The sequence below is a fragment of the Convolutriloba macropyga genome, chromosome 8 (assembly GCF_964194025.1).
Source record: "Convolutriloba macropyga chromosome 8, txConMacr16.3, whole genome shotgun sequence".
Taxonomy (NCBI): domain Eukaryota; kingdom Metazoa; phylum Xenacoelomorpha; order Acoela; family Convolutidae; genus Convolutriloba; species Convolutriloba macropyga.
The window spans coordinates 19,766,370-19,786,993 of record NC_134475.1 but is presented as its reverse complement, the minus strand read 5'-3'; the positions used below and the strand labels follow the sequence as shown (position 1 = coordinate 19,786,993).

The window sequence follows — 20,624 nt, the reverse complement described above, 5'->3', positions numbered from 1 at the left end:
TAAACTTTTGCTTTAGAAATTTTTCTTTGACTTTTACATTAAGAGGAAACAAAAAAATGTACAAATGACCTGTGCTGACTCATATATACTTTATGTGAGCTTTATTTAAATCTTTAAAAATAGTTTTGTGTTAACTTTCACTAACTGAACAACTTTTAATTAAGAAGTTTCCATCTATGAGTTGTACATTAAGAGGAAAAATTGATGTACTTATGAACTTTGATGACTCATATATGCTTTATGTGAGCAGTATTTAGGTTTGCGTCAAGTAGTTCTATGTTACTTCTCACTAATTGAACAACTTTTCCAAAGGAAATTTTTCTCTATCACTTGTTCATTAAGAGGAAAAATTGATGTACAAATGACCTGTGCTGACTCATATATAGTTTATGTGAGCTTTATTTAAGTTTTTTAAAATTAATCTTGTGTTAACTTAAGAACATTTCCTCTATGACTTGTACATTAGTAGGAAAAATGATGTCCAAATGACCTTTGATGACTCATATATGGTATATATGAGCAACATTTAATTTTCCAAAGTAGTTTTGTGTTATCTTTGACCTATTTTACCACTTTTACTTAGGAAGTTATCTTCTATCACTTGTACATTAAGAGTAAAATTTTGAAGAACAATTGATCTTTGATGACTCGTATATATTTTATGTGAACGTTATTCAAGTGTTTTATAGTAGGTTAATGTTAATTTTTAATTAAATAACTTTCACCTAAATAAATTTCTTCTTTGACTTGTATATTAAGAGGGAAAAATGATGTACATATGACCTTTGATGAATCATATATACTTTATGTGAGCAGTATTTAGGTTTTCCTAAAGTAGTTCTCTATTACTTTTCACTAATTACACAACTTTTGTTTAGAAATTTTTCTTTATGACTTTTACATTAAGAGGAAACAAAAAATGTACAAATGACCTGTGCTGACTCGTATATATTTTATGTGAGCTTTATTTAAATCTTTAAAAATAGTTTTGTGTTAACTTTCACTAACTGAACAACTTTTAATTAAGAAGTTTCCATCTATGAGTTGTACATTAAGAGGAAAAATTGATGTACTTATGAACTTTGATGACTCATATATGCTTTATGTGAGCAGTATTTAGGTTTGCCTAAAGTAGTTCTATGTTACTTCACTAATTGAACAACTTTTCCTTAAGAAATTTTTCTCTATCACTTGTTCATTAAGAGGAAAAATTGATGTACAAATGACCTGTGCTGACTCATATATAGTTTATGTGAGCTTTATTTAAGTTTTTTAAAATTAATCTGGTGTTAACTTAAGAACATTTCCTCTATGACTTGTACATTAGTAGGAAAAATGATGTCCAAATGACCTTTGATGACTCATATATGGTATATATGAGCAACATTTAATTTTCCAAAGTAGTTTTGTGTTATCTTTGACCTATTTTACCACTTTTACTTAGGAAGTTATCTTCTATCACTTGTACATTAAGAGTAAAATTTTGAAGAACAATTGATCTTTGATGACTCGTATATATTTTATGTGAACGTTATTTAAGTTTTTTATAGTAGTTTAACGTTAATTTTTAATTAAATAACTTTCACCTAAATAAATTTCCTCTTTGACTTGTATATTAGGAGGGAAAAAATGATGTACATATGACCTTTGATGAATCATATATACTTTATGTGAGCAGTATTTATGTTTTCCTAAAGTAGTTCTCTGTTACTTTTCACTAATTACACAACTTTTGCTTTAGAAATTTTTCTTTATGACTTTTACATTAAGAGGAAACAAAAAAATGTACAAATGACCTGTGCTGACTCATATATACTTTATGTGAGCTTTATTTAAATCTTTAAAAATAGTTTTGTGTTAACTTTCACTAACTGAACAACTTTTAATTAAGAAATTTTCCTCTATGACTTGTACATTAAGAGAAAAAATTGATGTACATATGAACTTTGATGACTCATATATGCTTTATGTGAGCAGTATTTAGGTTTGCCTAAAGTAGTTCTATGTTACTTCTCACTAATTGAACAACTTTTCCTTAAGAAATTTTTCTCTATCACTTGTTCATTAAGAGGAAAAATTGATGTACAAATGAGCTGTGCTGACTCATATATAGTTTATGTGAGCTTTATTTAAGTTTTTTAGAATTAATCTTGTGTTAACTTAAGAACATTTCCTCTATGACTTGTACATTAGTAGGAAAAATGATGTCCAAATGACCTTTGATGACTCATATATGGTATATATGAGCAACATTTAATTTTCCAAAGTAGTTTTGTGTTATCTTTGACCTATTTTACCACTTTTACTTAGGAAGTTATCTTCTATCACTTGTACATTAAGAGTAAAATTTTGAAGAACAATTGATCTTTGATGACTCGTATATATTTTTTGTGAACGTTATTTAAGTTTTTTTATAGTAGTTTAACGTTAATTTTTAATTAAATAACTTTCACCTAAATAAATTTCCTCTTTGACTTGTATATTAAGAGGGAAAAAATGATGTACATATGACCTTTGATGAATCATATATACTTTATGTGAGCAGTATTTAGGTTTTCCCAAAGTAGTTCTCTGTTACTTTTCACTAATTACTAAACTTTTGCTTTAGAAATTTTTCTTTGACTTTTACATTAAGAGGAAACAAAAAAATGTACAAATGACCTGTGCTGACTCATATATACTTTATGTGAGCTTTATTTAAATCTTTAAAAATAGTTTTGTGTTAACTTTCACTAACTGAACAACTTTTAATTAAGAAATTTTTCTCTATCACTTGTTCATTAAGAGGAAAAATTGATGTACAAATGACCTGTGCTGACTCATATATAGTTTATGTGAGCTTTATTTAAGTTTTTTAGAATTAATTGTGTTAACTTAAGAACATTTCCTCTATGACTTGTACATTAGTAGGAAAAATGATGTCCAAATGACCTTTGATGACTCATATATGGTATACATGAGCAACATTTAATTTTCCAAAGTAGTTTTGTGTTATCTTTGACCTATTTTACCACTTTTACTTAGGAAGTTATCTTCTATCACTTGTACATTAAGAGTAAAATTTTGAAGAACAATTGATCTTTGATGACTCGTATATATTTTTGGTGAACGTTATTTAAGTTTTTTTATAGTAGTTTAACGTTAATTTTTAATTAAATAACTTTCACCTAAATAAATTTCCTCTTTGACTTGTATATTAAGAGGGAAAAAATGATGTACATATGACCTTTGATGAATCATATATACTTTATGTGAGCAGTATTTAGGTTTTCCCAAAGTAGTTCTCTGTTACTTTTCACTAATTACTAAACTTTTGCTTTAGAAATTTTTCTTTGACTTTTACATTAAGAGGAAACAAAAAAATGTACAAATGACCTGTGCTGACTCATATATACTTTATGTGAGCTTTATTTAAATCTTTAAAAATAGTTTTGTGTTAACTTTCACTAACTGAACAACTTTTAATTAAGAAATTTTTCTCTATCACTTGTTCATTAAGAGGAAAAACTGATGTACAAATGACCTGTGCTGACTCATATATAGTTTATGTGAGCTTTATTTAAGTTTTTTAGAATTAATTGTGTTAACTTAAGAACATTTCCTCTATGACTTGTACATTAGTAGGAAAAATGATGTCCAAATGACCTTTGATGACTCATATATGGTATACATGAGCAACATTTAATTTTCCAAAGTAGTTTTGTGTTATCTTTGACCTATTTTACCACTTTTACTTAGGAAGTTATCTTCTATCACTTGTACATTAAGAGTAAAATTTTGAAGAACAATTGATCTTTGATGACTCGTATATATTTTTGGTGAACGTTATTTAAGTTTTTTTATAGTAGTTTAACGTTAATTTTTAATTAAATAACTTTCACCTAAATAAATTTCCTCTTTGACTTGTATATTAAGAGGGAAAAAATGATGTACATATGACCTTTGATGAATCATATATACTTTATGTGAGCAGTATTTAGGTTTTCCCAAAGTAGTTCTCTGTTACTTTTCACTAATTACTAAACTTTTGCTTTAGAAATTTTTCTTTGACTTTTACATTAAGAGGAAACAAAAAAATGTACAAATGACCTGTGCTGACTCATATATACTTTATGTGAGCTTTATTTAAATCTTTAAAAATAGTTTTGTGTTAACTTTCACTAACTGAACAACTTTTAATTAAGAAATTTTTCTCTATCACTTGTTCATTAAGAGGAAAAATTGATGTACAAATGACCTGTGCTGACTCATATATAGTTTATGTGAGCTTTATTTAAGTTTTTTAGAATTAATCTTGTGTTAACTTAAGAACATTTCCTCTATGACTTGTACATTAGTAGGAAAAATGATGTCCAAATGACCTTTGATGACTCATATATGGTATATATGAGCAACATTTAATTTTCCAAAGTAGTTTTGTGTTATCTTTGACCTATTTTACCACTTTTACTTAGGAAGTTATCTTCTATCACTTGTACATTAAGAGTAAAATTTTGAAGAACAATTGATCTTTGATGACTCGTATATATTTTATGTGAACGTTATTTAAGTTTTTTATAGTAGTTTAACGTTAATTTTTAATTAAATAACTTTCACCTAAATAAATTTCCTCTTTGACTTGTATATTAAGAGGGAAAAAATGATGTACATATGACCTTTGATGAATCATATATACTTTATGTGAGCAGTATTTAGGTTTTCCTAAAGTAGTTCTCTGTTACTTTTCACTAATTACACAACTTTTGCTTTAGAAATTTTTCTTTGACTTTTACATTAAGAGGAAACAAAAAAATGTACAAATGACCTGTGCTGACTCATATATACTTTATGTGAGCTTTAAATAAATCTTTAAAAATAGTTTTGTGTTAACTTTCACTAACTGAACAACTTTTAATTAAGAAATTTTCCTCTATGACTTGTACATTAAGAGAAAAAATTGATGTACATATGAACTTTGATGAATCATATATGCTTTATGTGAGCAGTATTTAGGTTTGCCTAAAGTAGTTCTATGTTACTTCTCACTAATTGAACAACTTTTCCTTAAGAAATTTTTCTCTATCACTTGTTCATTAAGAGGAAAAATTGATGTACAAATGACCTGTGCTGACTCATATATAGTTTATGTGAGCTTTATTTAAGTTTTTTAAAATTAATCTTTTGTTAACTTAAGAACATTTCCTCTATGACTTGTACATTAGTAATAAAAATGATGTCCAAATGACCTTTGATGACTCATATATGGTATATATGAGCAACATTTAATTTTCCAAAGTAGTTTTGTGCTATCTTTGACCTATTTTACCACTTTTACTTAGGAAGTTGTCTTCTATCACTTGTACATTAAGAGTAAAATTTTGAAGAACAATTGATCTTTGATGACTCGTTTATATTTTATGTGAACGTTATTTAAGTTTTTTATAGTAGTTTAACGTTAATTTTTAATTAAATAACTTTCTCCTAAATAAATTTCCTCTTTGACTTGTATATTAAGAGGGAAAAAATGATGTACATATGACCTTTGATGAATCATATATACTTTATGTGAGCAGTATTTAGGTTTTCCTAAAGTAGTTCTCTGTTACTTTTCACTAATTTCACAACTTTTGCTTTAGAAATTTTTCTTTGTGACTTTTACATTAAGAGGAAACAAAAAATGTACAAATGACCTGTGCTGACTCATATATACTTTATGTGAGCTTTATTTAAATCTTTAAAAATAGTGTTGTGTTAACTTTCACTAACTGAACAACTTAATTAAGAAGTTTTCCTCTATGAGTTGTACATTAAGAGGAAAAATTGATGTACTTATGAACTTTGATGACTCATATATGCTTTATGTGAGCAGTATTTAGGTTTGCCTAAAGTAGTTCTATGTTACTTCTCACTAATTGAACAACTTTTCCTTAAGAAATTTTTCTCTATCACTTGTTCATTAAGAGGAAAAATTGATGTACAAATGACCTGTGCTTACCCATATATAGTTTGTGAGCTTTATTTAAGTTTTTTAAAATTAATCTTGTGTTAACTTAAGAACATTTCCTCCATGACTTGTACATTAGTAGGAAAATGATGTCCAAATGACCTTTGATGACTCATATATTGTATATATGAGCAACATTTAATTTTCCAAAATAGTTTTGTGTTATCTTTCACCTATTTTACCACTTTTACTTAGGAAGTTATCTTCTATCACTTGTACATTAAGAGTAAAATTTTGAAGAACAATTGATCTTTGATGACTCGTATATATTTTATGTGAACGTTATTTAAGTTTTTTATAGTAGTTTAATGTTAATTTTTAATCAAAATAACTTTCACCTAAAAAAATTTCCTCTTTGCCTCTTTGACTTGTACATAAAGAGGAAAAAATGATGTACAAATGACCTTTGCTGAATCATATATACTTTATGTGGGCTTTATTTAAGTTTTTTAAAGTAGTTTTGAGTTAACCTCCACTAATGAAACAACTTTTCTTTTAGAAGTTTTTCTCTAGGAGTTGTACATTAAGAGGAAAAAATGTTGCACAATTGACCTTTGATGACTCATATAGCTGTTATGTGAGTAAAATTGATGTTTTTTAAAGTAGTTTTGTGTTAGTTGTCACTAATGGAACAACTTTTCCTGAAGAAATTTTTCTGTAGAAATTGTGCATTAAGAAGAAAAAATGATGTACAATTAACCTTTGATGACTCATATAATTGTTATGTGAGCAAAATTGGTATTTTTAAAAGAAGTTTTGTGTTAGTTTTATCTAATGGATCAACTTTACCTTATGAAATTTTTCTCTAGGCCTTGTACATTAAGTGGAAAAAAATGATGTACAATTGTCCTTTGATGACTCATATGTTATGTGAGCAAAAATGATGTTTTTTAAAGTAGTTTTGTGTTAGTTTTCACTAATGGAACAACTTTTCCTTATGAACTTTTCTCTAGGACTTGTACATCAAGAGGAAAAAAATGATGTACAATTGACCTTTGATGACTCATATATATGTTATGTGAGCAAAATTGATGTTTTTTAAAGTAGTTTTGTGTTAGTTTTCACTAGTGGAACAACTTTTCCTCAAGAAATTTTTCTCTAGGACTCGTACATTTAGAGGAAAAAAAAATGATGTACAATTGACCTTTGATGACTCATATATATGTTATGTGAGCAAATTTGATGTTTTCTTAAGTAGTTTTGTGTTAGTTTTTACTAAAGGATCAACTTTTACTTATGAAAATCTTCTCTAGGACTTGTACATTGAGAGGAAAATAATGCAAAATTTAATTAGTGTTCACAAGTGACTGAACTTTTGCTTTAAAAAAAATCTGGCACTGGTATATTACTCTAATGGCAATACTATACCCTGTTATCCTCCATGCAAAACCTTACTCTACCTTACCGAATCAAGTGGTTACTCAAATTACATGCTTGCTATTATTGAAATCTATACAACAGTATCTTGATAAAACCTTCCTTTAATCCCCACTCAGTACTATGCCCTAGTATTCCGCTTCAAATCTTCAACTTTTTTGCTCCCCCCTCCAAATGCATATAATCCATTATATACGCTACTATATGCCTGGCAAAATTTACTCTATAATTATTGTGTGATACTACAAGCTTTTATCAGATTCAAATCATCACTTTCTTTTATTTACTCATGTCCAGATATTGGAATCTATACGCCTTTTGTCTCCATGAAATACTAAACCAAGCAATCTTGGTACTAATCTTCACCATGTTACGAGTGCAGATAATCAAAATTATTTCCTATATATAATATATCGTAGTTATTCAAAGCTATTCCACATTCATGACAATTCTATATCTTATTATCCCTATGCAAATCTGAATCCTAATATTTTTTTCAAATCTTATCCTTATCTTGCAGATAGTCAATTCTATATTTTACTATCCCAATGGCAGTTTTGTTCGGCTAAATAGCATGCAATGTTTTACCCTATTAAACCCAATCAAATCTTCACCCCATTACTTAATTGCAAAGGCTGAAATATATGCCCTTTTATCCCCATGGCCTAACTTTGTTTACCTTATTACCCACATGCAATTCTGTTCCCTTCTATCTTGATTCAACTTTTTGCTTTTTTATTTGCTTGCAGAAAATTAGCTCTAAGTGTTTTCTCCGCAAGGTAAAACTATAGCCTATTATCTCCATGCATTGAGTAGAATGTAATTTTCAACTTCTGGAATTTACCAAGTCGCGTCTCTACATGTAACCGCTAAAACCTATTACTCCCATGCAAAAGCTATACCCTATAATCCTTATGGGATTTCCACTCCATTACCCTCCATTGCACGATACCCCCATAGTCATTTCCTCCCTTACCGTGCGTAAAAACAGTTTTCTATACAGTTTACCAGTTTCTGTAATTACTCCTTATAAACAAAGAAGGTACCTGTCTACTTCAAAATGGAGTTAAGGTAAGTCTATTACATATTCAGGCAACAATCCTAAACTAAAAGGGAAAAATTACCAAGAATTTTTCATCCGCGCGCATGATCGAACATGTTTGGGGAAAATGTGCCAAAAAGTGAGTTCAGGTGTATAGGTTTGTTACTACTGACACACTTAAGTCTTGTTCGACATCTATAAGGGGGTTGCTCAATCTTAGTTCCACATACCTATAGTTGTGTAGTCATTTAGATTCAATTGTTATCTATTTGCAGGAGGGAGGCCGTTGGCAACATTTTTAAATCAGTTTCTGTCAATAACGACCAATGCCCTGCTCTATCATTTTAGGAAGTCCTGTATTTCTGGAATGACAGCGGGTGCTTTAGGACAGCTGTTAGCAAGTCCAACTGATCTTGTTAAAGTTCAGATGCAAACTGAAGGCATTCGCAGGTTGAAGGGAGAACCTGTCAGGTTGGTGTGCGATAATTCCAATTTTTGGGATTTTGCTTCATCCTGGGTCCAAGTTTCACAAATTTTGATATTTCAGAGTAAAAAATAGTGCTCATGCGTTTAAAGTTATTCTCTCGGAAGGCGGAGTGTTTGGTTTATGGCGCGGCTGGTTACCAAACTGCCAACGAGCTGCACTTGTTAATTTAGGAGGTTAGCCGTTTAGAATCTAGTTTCTCCAATAGAATCTCGCTATTTTTTCTCTAATAGTTTCTCTAATAGAATACATTTGGGAAATTCCAAGGCCCTCAGCATCCACTACAGATTTCTGGGATATGCAATCTTAAACAAAAAAAACTTTTAGCTTTCACTCTGTAACGGAAAAAGACTGTCATGATGCAATTAGGGCACTGGGGAGAAATAAAACAATCAGACCATCAAACATTCCTGCATGAGCTATTAAAGACTCAAGCTCTGTCATTGTTCCTCATTTAAACTTTCTTGTGAACTACTGCATCAAATGATCTTGCTTCCCCAATGAGCTTAAACAAGCACATGTTGTTCCACTGTACAAGAAAGATGTCCCTGAGGAACCTAATAACTATCGCCCAATTTTCAGTACCCCATGCTTTCTAAGATCATTGAAACCATTTTGAGAGATCAAATTGGTCAGTACCTTCACGAAAACAAATTACTAAGTAAAAATCAGTATGGTTTTAGGAAAAAGTTTTCAACCATCGATTCCCTATTATTTTGCGCAGAATTCATCAAAAAGAAAACTGACATTAACAAAACTATCAAAAGGTTTTGATTCTATCAATTACGACATTTTGGATATCGAGTTAGGAAACTTAGGTTTTGATGAGAGCTCAAAAAATCTCTTAAGAAGTTTCGTTACAAACTGCCGGCAATGCGTTATTCTACAAGATTGCATATCAGATGAACTAATGCTTCATAGAGGTGTACCACAAGGAACAGTACTTGGCCCGCTCTTATTTAATCTGTACATAATTGACATGGCAACAAGAGTTGACAATGAAAATGAACTTATACAATATGCTGACGATACCGTTATTTTGAATTTTGATACCTCCATTGACAAAAGCAAAATAAAGTTTGAGCAAAATGCAAACAAACTCGTTCGATATTTTCATGAACATCACCTCACAGTTAGTACCTCTAAAACTGAATTCATGATATTCGGTAAGAGCAAAAGAAAAGATTTCAATGAATAGATAATGATAGATTCAATTTCAATAGACGAGAAACCTGAAGTAAAATATTTAGGGGTTCACATAGACAGCAAATTAACGTTTCACGAGGAAGTGAAACATATCCTACGAAAGAAATCCTGCTATTAGAAAATCAATTCCACAAAAACTATTGATACTTGTCTTAAATGCCCTGGTATTAAGTCACTTGCACTACTCAGCAGTTATCATTCACGCAATCGAGCAAAATTTAATCTCTTGAAAAACAGCTTACCTGGTCATTACGAGCAACTTTTTTAGACAAAAATTTGAAGCTGTTCAAGATATTAAATGCAGTCGGAATATACTCCCCGTAAAAATTTTTAAATACAAAAAGATTAAAATACTTTTGGAAAATAAAAAAACAGTTACGACCTGCTTTTTCACCAACATCGAGACGTCCCTTGATCACCTGGAACCTTCATGAGTCTATAAGGACAAAAGAGTTGTTCTGGGACCAAAGTTTTTCCTCTTCCAAAATGCAAAACTCTTTGTTAGATTAGCGATACTAGATTGGAATGAACTACCAAGTGAAATTAAAATCAAACAAGCCAAAAAAGTTATTGCATGGTTGACCTGTTGACTTTCAAAGTTTTTTTGACAGAATGGTGAATATAGTTAACCGTTTTTAGCCTTTTTTGTCGATTTAGCTCATTTCTTTTGCTTTCAGTTATGTTTCGTTTCTGAGAACCAGCTAATTCTGAGAACCAGCTAATGCGTTTTAAGGAAAAAAAATCTATGCTTATTTAATGGAAAAAAAACATTAATAAAAATGAGAAAATTCATAGTTTTTCCCCAAAACGCATTAGTTGGCTCTCAATAACACTGCAACATCAATTGCGAAGGGTTATATATTAGTGGGGAGAGCTATGATAAAAAACGTTTTTTTTTGCTAAAATATAACTAAATCAAAAGAAATAAGCTAATAGACAAAAAAGGCTAAAAACGGTTAGCCATGTGCACCCTTCTGTCAAAAAACTTTCAAAGTAAAAAATTAAATCATCTAATACAGCGCACAGAAAAAAATACATTTCTCGCGTAGCAGAAGAAACAGTACACATGGCAATTTTCGCTTATAGATCAAACGCAAACTGATCCCATAATACTTCGGATAAAAATCTCATTTACTAAGTTCTGTTCTTCAGGATCTTTGATCGGACTTTATTATCAGTAATCAGGGCATATGGTAACAGTTTTTTCGCATATTTGGCATTCCGTTTCTGAGTTTTTTTACGTCAATTGTTTTAAAACAGTTTTTTACTTATACAGAACCCCTTTCAGTTTTCTTTTTTGTCCAAAGTTTCTTATTTTTTTAATTGCTCTCAAACGAAGTTTGTAGCAATTTTATTAGCCCTGTCGCTCTTTTTTATACGATTTTTCGTCTGACGCTTTTGACTTTTCTTCCTCATAAACGAGATAAACAGGTAGCGGGCATTAACTCATTAACTGCTCTTAGAGCCTTTCAGCTCTGTTTCAACTTAAACTGTTTTGGAGACTTGTACTTATGGTGTGAAGGGCGGTTCTTAAAGGAAGACCCCTCCACTGTTGACCCCCCACTTTTGCCCCCAACCCTACCAAGCTGAGCTGTTGCCCCCCCCCCCCCCCCCCCCCCCCCCTCGTGGCTACGTTCGAACAACCGATCGCTAAAGAAAACGCAAGTTTATACTAATTTTCAAGCTTTTTGAAAATTTTATTCATTTTGAGTTCTTTTAGTCCTAGGTGTCAAGGAACCTCCTCTAGGGTTTTATAATAGGTTAGTGCACAGTTTCTATTGGTAGTGCAATGGTTTCAACATTTAAACATCACGAATTTTTGCTATTTTTTGACAAAACGTGCAAATTTTTTCAATTGACACTTATTTTTCTTTATTCAACTCTTTCCAGACGCAGGGGCCAAAAACGTGCTTTGATAATAAATTACTGAACAAATTTTATTTGCCATGGAATAGCTTTCAATTTTTTACTATGACAGTTTTAGCGATTTTTTTGATAAAACTTGCTTTTTTTCAAGTTTTTTTTTATTTTTTTTTGGTTTTTCCAGCCTCAAGAGCCGAGGAACCTCCTCTAGGGTTTGGCAATAGGTTACTGTATAGTTTCTAAGTATAATGGAATGTTTTTCAAGATTTCAACACCACGAATTTAGCATTTTTACAAAACTTGCAATTTTCAAATTTTTTTGACATTTTTTAGTCATTATTCAAGTTTTTCAGCCCAACGGGAAATCTCCGTTAGGGTTTGATAAGTTACTGGAAAGTGTTTCTTGGCCATGGATTAGTTTTTAAATTTTATTATCATAATACAATTTTTAGCAGTTTTTATGCAACTTGCAAGTTTTTTGAAATTTTTTGGCTTTTTTTAGGTTTTTCCACCCTTAACAGCCACATAAACTCCTGTAGGGTTTGAATATAGGTTACTGCACAGCTTCAAGATGTAATGGAATAATTTTTCAAGATTTTAATATCAGCAATTTTTATAAAAAATTAATTGCAATTGTTTCAAGTTTTTTGAATGTTTTCGAATTTTTTTCTTTATTCCGGCACCAGGGTCCTGGGGACCTCCTCCAAGAGTTGATGATAAGCTGTGGCATAGTTTCTAGAGTTAATGGAATCGTTATCAATATTTTAATGACTCCAGCTTTATCTATTTTTTGATAAAGTTTAATTTCAAATTTTAAGAAAATTATCATGTTCCAAGTTTATGGGTCCTTGAGCCAGTGAAACTATTTAAAGCTTTAAATAGGGATACCGGATAGTCTCGTGAGACAATGAAATGGCCTTGAAGAGTTTAATATCATGAATTTTTGCAAGATTTTGGTAAAATTTGCGATTGTTTTAAATTTTTTTGAATGTTTTTGTCCTTTTCTGAGTTTAACGATCATTACTCTCCAACGAAGCTTTTCAAGACTTGCAGATGGGTTACTTGACATAACTGCAGAGCCGACAAACAGTTTTTAACCTCTTTTCACTGGGATCTATGGAAACTTTTCTTTCAAGTATGGCTTTTTCAAATTTTTAAAATATCAGTTTTTTCTATTTGATTTAGTACTAACAAGGCTAGAAAACTAAAAGTTGCAGAGTCGAATCAAGCTAAAGCTAGCCTCACTAGACCATGGTTAGCTACTGACGAAGCCAACTGCTCGACGGTTGTTTGAGAGCAATTCGCCCGACGTTAATCGGTTATGTTTCTGATTCTGTTTTTTTTGTCTACAGTCAGATTTAATTTGAAATTCTAATTAGTTTTTTGCGTTCTAAGTTTGAAGTGCTTCAATAAATATTTCAATTTTATTTGCTCTATTTCTTTGAGTATGATAATTTTTTCAGATTTTTGCCTTTTCCTGAGTTTTGCCAATTCTCTCATATGAAGAAATTCTGAGAATTTATTCAATTAATATCATAAAATTTGTGGATGATCTTTACGACTAGATGTTTTTGTACTGAGGTGCTTCTGAGGGCTTGAGGTTTTGATAATATTTTCATACGTCATGGTGTTAAATTATTCACTTTGTCTTTCTACTGATACATTTTAATTTGAAATAGTTTTGTTTAACCAAACATTTATCATCAAAACGAAAGAGTTAACTGCTAAGTATTTTGAATAATTGCGGTGACGCCAAAACCAAAAATTTGTTCTCGCAGTTACTAAATTGCGGTTTTAATTTTAAAATTCAATTTTTTAAAAGGTGCTGTTAGTTTTTTTTAGACTGGTTGGTCTATTTAAGTACTAGCGTGGACTTTGTAAATTTTGTTGTCTGAGAACTTTTTGTGCAAAATTTGTGGAAAGTTTGTTTGAGAACTTTTTTCTGGCTTTATGTGGAAATTTTAGTGATTCAGGGTTCAACAAGGAGTATGTTTTAGTCTTACGATTTTGTTTTGTCTGCCTTTTTTGTATGCTTTCTGAATAATGTTGTAATTGTTTCTCTTTTTGCTTGCTGCAGTGATGTTTTTGCTGTAGTTCTTCTCTTTTCGACATTGGTTATTGTTTTGTCATTTTTTAAATCTTGTTTTTAGGCAAAGAATAATTGTTGTGAGACAAAGAATAATTGCTGTGATATCATTGACTGCTTCGGGAAGGTCGGACACATCGAGTGACTTCCGGATATCTTCCGCTTAAGAGCGTTTTTGGTTTTGTCGTCTGACGCTCTTTTTGTCTCAACAATCCAAACAAAGCTGAAAGTCAAATTTTCTGAATGACCTCTTTTCCTCACCAACGGCTTTTTCGCGCTTGACGTCATTGCTCTCTAGAAAGGATTTAAGGTCATTTGCGTGATTATATTTTGATCATAAGTGCCTTACCTCAGTCAATAAAATGACTTTTGCATTTTAAATTGTAAATTTAGTTTGAATTAGTTTAAGGACTTATGTGTAATAAAGGTTCCTCAATTGTCTGTGAGTTGAATTTGAACAAACCATAATGATGTTTTTGGAAAGTTGAACATTTTCTTAAGCGTCGATATCTTTTAAGCGGCTATCTGTATTATACGGCCCGCAAGTCTATTTCGCAGCTATTTCTGCAATCTGCCGGGACAAGCCAATAGTCACCCAGTGTTGGGGAGGAGTGTTTTTAATCTACGTTTTTTTTGTTCTCTGGAAATCAGGTCCTGCTGATTTTTCGAAATAAAGTTAGAATTTGAGATTTAGGCGTTCAAGTTTGATTTGTTATAGAGCTGGCGACATATGATCAGGTGAAAAGTCATCTGTTGAACGATTTCTCAATGAAGGACAATGCTGTCACACACTCTTTGTCCAGGTAGAATAAGTAATTCTAACTTTTATTTAAAACAGCTGTTCTACAGGAGCTTTTTTATCTTCAATGTGGGTTGTGGTGTAGAAATAATATTCCGTCCAAATGGTTCCCGAATTTCCTTTTGAAAGTGCATCATTAGATTTTCGTTTCAGTGCGGCGAGTGGTTTGGTTGCTGCTCTCGTGGGCACTCCTGCCGATGTAATCAAGACTAGAATTATGAATCAGCCAGTTGACTCGAATGGACGGTGAGAGCCTAAATTTGTCGTTTCGATGGAAAATTTGTGTTGGATTAAAATCAAGAAAATGTTTATTAATAGCCGCACAGCGATAGCTGGGGCTATTATTGGCCTTCTCTTGGTTTTTTTATTTCGTCGTCATGATTTTTGTTACGGCCATATGACGTCACAGCCACTTTTTGTTCATTCGTTCATGCAATTTCAACTGAATTGCATGTGTGACGTCATTTTCCGCTCTTAGTGGAGCGATTTTTTTTGTTCATGCGCGTTTTTAAATTTTTGGTCACACTTGACTTACCTCACTCTCAAAAATGACTTCCTCAATTTGAAATTGACTTTTATTTACTTTAATTCAAAGAGATAAGGCCAAATGGGTGTGTGTCACTCTAAATGAAGGTTATTTGAGATCAGCTAATAGAGGCAGCAAAAACTTATACAGATTTTTAATCAAAATATAACAGATCAGCCTTCAATGAAAAGACGATTTTTTGGTCTGTCTTTTTTACTGTTTTTTTAGACTGCCGATCTACGAATCTATTGCGGCTATTTTCTGGCAATCTGCCAGCTATGTTTTTGCATTGACCTAAAGCTAAGACCCCGAGTATGTTTGTTTCAGACCCCTAGTGTATAAGGGGATGCTGGACTGTTTGTTCAAAACAGTGGGCGAAGAAGGAGTGCTAGCCCTTTGGAAAGGATTCATTCCAATTTGGTCGCGCATGGCACCTTGGTCACTCGTGTTTTGGGTCAGCTACGAAAAAATCAGATATTTTGCAGGCGTCCCGTCGTTTTAATATTCTTTTTTAGCTGAAACTTACATGCTTTATATGCAGGGCATTGACATTCTTTTGTTGCAATCCAAGAAAATGTTATTACTTTACTCTATCGTCATTCGCTTGCCATACATTGATCATTTTAAAAGGGAATTTTAGCACAAATAAATTTTTGCGTAAATACTGATGCTTTTTGCGTATATTCTGCTTGCATGTCAACTACAAAATATTTTCAAACTGTCAATGTCTCATGCATTTAACTAATTCGTTATAAAGAACTTTTAGCCTGTACTTTGAGTTCGTACCAATAACATTTTCTGCATGTCGTTACCTCTTTATCTTAGTAGCAACTTAACCTTTCTATACTGCTTGAAATTGTAATTAATTACAAAGCTGTTTATCAATCTGGTCGAGCGAAAAAATAACATTACCAGTAGAATCTAGCAACTGCTCAAGACTCTAGTACAAGATCAAAAGCGGCTGCGTAGAATTTGGGAAATTGAAAGCTCTTGTAACAGTCAAAATTTTAAAACTTTTATAAGATTTTTAAAGTTGTTGGCCCTTGATATTTACTGAGGTGCTCTTTCATGATAATGACAGTCCAATCCGGGGTTTCCGTATTTGCTATTTCTAACCAAAATGTCCATAGATATAGTTTAAAGGCTGATGCTTTTGTTTGTGATATTGTTGATGTTGAGTCAGTTTGAAAGGTTAAGTTACTCCTTTAACTCGCTCATATATATTTTTTTCAACATTCCGAGATCTGTTTAGGTCAAATTACAGTGTACTCTACTTCAAGTTTGTAATTTTGAATGTCTTTATTTAAATGCTTTCATAACTAGCACCTTTAATCAAAGATACAAATTAAATATTTGATATTGAGTTTTGTTCGATTTGAGCTCAGAATTAAGCGCGAAATGTGAACAAATGGAGCCGGTGAACCTAATATGTCATTGACTGAAACACTGACCTCAGATAAACAGGGTTCCTTTAGTATGCAATATTGCAAATATGACTAATCAAAGCTAACCGAAATTAGATGAAGATGCTGGATTCTCTTTCTGCATATGAAAAGGAGTTTCGAAGAGGGGAATTTCATTGCTTTTGAAACTAAATTAGTATGTTTCCAACAATTTTTCGTTTGACGGGTTTTACTTCTTTACGAGCGACTTCGTGCGAGCTCAATTGTGTGCGCTAATCTGCAATGAAGATAGTCTTCTTACTATACAATATTTTCACGTCAACAATGTATTTGAAGCCTCCGTGTGTCAATTTCGTGAAATTTCCTCAGCTGCAGTGTCTTTATTAAACATAATATAGACACTAAATATTTTCAGGCAAGCAGTTTTCAAGCTAGAAAAAGTTTGAAATTTGATTTAGCTAAATATCAGCGCTACTTCAATCAATGGCTCCTACGAATGCTGCAAGCTTTTCCAGATTAACTTCCTCAAGAAACCATTTGAGACAAAGAAATTCTTGATATTTTGTGAGCAAAGCAGCGGAAAAAATTACTCAATACAGAATTTTACTTATTTTATTATAGCTGCGAAGCTGTAAGCTAAGCGAAGCTATATTGCGGTGCTCTTGGTTTTTTACAATTCAAAGAATTTGAATTGTATCGGGGCGCTGTCTTTTTTTAAGATCTTCACACATTTTCATGATTTTTGAAGTCAAATTGTAGTGATTTTGGTCACGCCGAAACAGGAAGTGGAGCGAAAAAGCGAGTGGTTTTGCGGCCTGAAATTTTTTCGCTTTAAATTTAAAGTAGAGTGAGAAAACGGTGTTTGAACAAAAATTCGCTTTCGCTAGTGGTTTTTTTGTTCACATGCGGCAATTTCACTTTGATTTTTACTGTTTTCGATTTTTTGGATCGGATTTTCTTCTCAACGGTTTTCCCAATCCATTCATATTCCGTTCTAGGTCTAGTTTTCTGTTTAGTCAATGAAAATTTTTTGAATTGTACGTCAGGACTTGTCCTGCTATGTTTTTTGTTTCGTCGTCTGACGCTCTTTTTTCTTTTTACATTTGTTCACACAGCAAAGCTGAAGTCAAATTTTCTGAATGAGTTCTTACACTCACTAACGTCATTTGCGCGCGTGACGTCATTTCTGACTCCCTTTAGCAAAAGTTTTTAGGTTATTTGCGTGATTAGATTTTGATCATACGTGACTTACCTCACTCAATAAAATGACTTTGGCACTTTAAAACTTAATTTGAATTTGTTTAAGGTCAAAGGAACTCATTTGTGCAGTAAAGGTCCCTAATGAGAGGCTTCAGTGGAATGAATTTTAACAAGCTTTATTGATTTATCGCTGATTGTTTTTTACCTAGTTTTTTTGAGCGGCGTCGATTTTTTTTCAATTTAGATCTGTATCTGTTTCTATCTCTATTATATGGCACGCAGGTCTATTCTTTCGCAGCTATTCCGGCAATCTGCCGGCTTTGTTTAGTGTTTTGAACAATTTTTCTCAACCAAATCGTTACCAATAATACGTATTCATTGCTTGCTCTAGTTTGAAGCAATTATTGTTCCAACATTTGTTCAAAGTGAGGGAATGTATGCGGCGAGGCTGGCTTTTTTCGTTCAGTCAAAACTTCACTTTCTGTTTACTCATCTTAGAGAAAAGACACCATTTTGTAGCCCTCAGTATCTAGTTTTGATTTATAAAAATTATCATCAGAAATTTGAAAAATGGGGTTCACAGATGGCGCTGAAATTTAAGATAGCAAAAAATGAAAAAAAAATTGTAGTAAATTAAATATAGTTAGGTTAAGTGGAGATTTTCCAGTTGATTATAAACAGTCAGTTTGAAGCCTAAATATTAACAATTTAAACTATGACAGAAAATTTCCAAAAATCAATCATTTAACTTTTTTACATTTCTATCTGTCTGTCTTCTGCTGGTTAAAAACTATTCAACACTGTTTTCTAATGTATAGAGTTGTTTTGCGAAAAATTCTTTTCGCTTCAGAACTAACCATTTGAGTATGAAATGAACATCAAATCAACCAAATTTATTGAATAAAAGGAAATCCTTTTTATTTGTTAATCAGATAGTTCGGAATAATCTCTAGTTTTATGAAATACAGATAAAATTCAGAGCTAGAGAGTTTGTGGATTGCCAGGATGAAAAATTTAATGCATATGTTCATTTTTGAAAGTGAGAAAATTAATTACTTCTGTTTTTTTTAAATCATTCGTCAAACTGAACTTTCCAGTCTCAGGCGTTTCTGAAAAACGACAAACTAAAACCTTCATTTGTGGCGAAACTCTTATGAAAAATAGACATTTATATTGAAAGAAGAAAAAATTTCTTTTTCAATTCACAAAAAATTGAGAAAATATTCTGACTTAAGAGTGAAAGGGTCAAAACGTAAAGTTAACTGATAAAAAATGTTTCTCAAAACTAACCAAAATAAGAGACTTTAAGAATACTATCTACGTTCCTTTATATGTTAGAGACAACTGATGGCAGAGTGCAAAAACTCAGAATTTTTAACAAGTTACGAAAATTACTCAAGTAGGAACAATTTACCAAACCCGTGGTTGTTTATTCTAATTTTTACCGCATGCACGGGATATTTAAAAAACGAATATGCCGATTATGCTCATGAAGCATCAAAAAAACACCTCTGTGAGTTGAAAAAGTTAATTGCAACTTTATGCTCATGCAACTTCAAAATGGACAATATATTTAGAAAACTTCCAAGAAGATAATTTCAGATTTAACATTTTTACAATTATCGATTCTTCTGCTTCAGGAATTCAACGCCAGAAAAAAAAAGATCCAGACGTAAACTAACGGCGAGGAATCTTGAGGAAAGATCAGATCTCAAAAAGAAATTTTTAATGTTTTTCGGTGTTTGTGTTTTATTTCTGGGCGCGCTTTGTTTCTGTATATAGGTGTCTGTTTTTGGAATGTATGTTTGCTTGGTATGTGTGTGTAAAGGAGACAGAAAAAAGAGAGAGTTTGTCCGATACGGTAAGTTCCTTTAAATGTCGGACACAAGCAGAGCAAAAAACTTGAAATCAATACAATTTTAGAAAAATTACTTATTTGCTACAACCTTGCTAACAAACTGTTTTTGTGTCGCGATCTTGAAACATCTTTGAGATTTAAGAAAATCATTTGTCCCATCAACTATCAAAATTAAAAAAAAAATAAAAACTTACGTCACATTATACTCATGAAACATCCAAAATGATAAAATATTTCGAAAAGTACCAACAGTTTTGTTTCAGTTTTAGTGTCGTTTTTACGATTATCGATTCAATTCCATCAAGAAGTCTACGGCAAAATTTCCTGAGACAACAATGAAGACAAAAAGGAACGGTGAGTTACCTTGAGTAAGAATCAGATGACAAAAAGAAAATTTTAAAATGTTTTTGGTGGGGTTTGATTTTGTTTCTGTATGTGTGCATCTGGTGTGTGCGCGTTTGCGTGCGCATGTGTATGTGTATGCGTGTGTGTGTATGTATGGGTGTGTGTGTATTTGTAATTTATGGGGTATTTGGGTAAGTGAATTAAAGAGAATTAATGTGAGGGCAATAGCTCCTTTAAATTTTCGTCAGAAATCACGAAAAATTAGAAAAATTCTTCATGTGCTACAAATTGCGGCTTTTTAATATGTTCAATGCCGAGGCTGTGTTTAGATCTTGCTGATAACACCTCTGAGAGTTGAAAAAATTAATTGTCCCTTTATGCTCATGCAACTTCTAAATGGACAAAATATTGAGAAAACTTCCAAAAAGTTAATTTCAGAGTTAAGTGTCATG

The 20,624-nt window shown here is 31.7% G+C and overlaps 1 protein-coding gene across 1 annotated transcript in view; it reads left to right on the top strand.

The window, feature by feature from the left end:
- LOC142343989 (mitochondrial uncoupling protein 4-like) overlaps positions 1-16,198 on the top strand; it is a 43,028-nt gene extending 26,830 nt beyond the window's left edge. The window contains exons 5-9 of the mRNA XM_075395415.1: positions 8,751-8,873; positions 8,950-9,062; positions 14,760-14,844; positions 14,994-15,086; positions 15,694-16,198. Coding sequence (XP_075251530.1) covers positions 8,751-8,873; positions 8,950-9,062; positions 14,760-14,844; positions 14,994-15,086; positions 15,694-15,868 — 589 coding nt within the window. The 3' untranslated portion in view covers positions 15,869-16,198. The remainder of the gene's footprint in view (positions 1-8,750; positions 8,874-8,949; positions 9,063-14,759; positions 14,845-14,993; positions 15,087-15,693) is intronic.
- Positions 16,199-20,624: the final 4,426 nt, after the last annotated feature.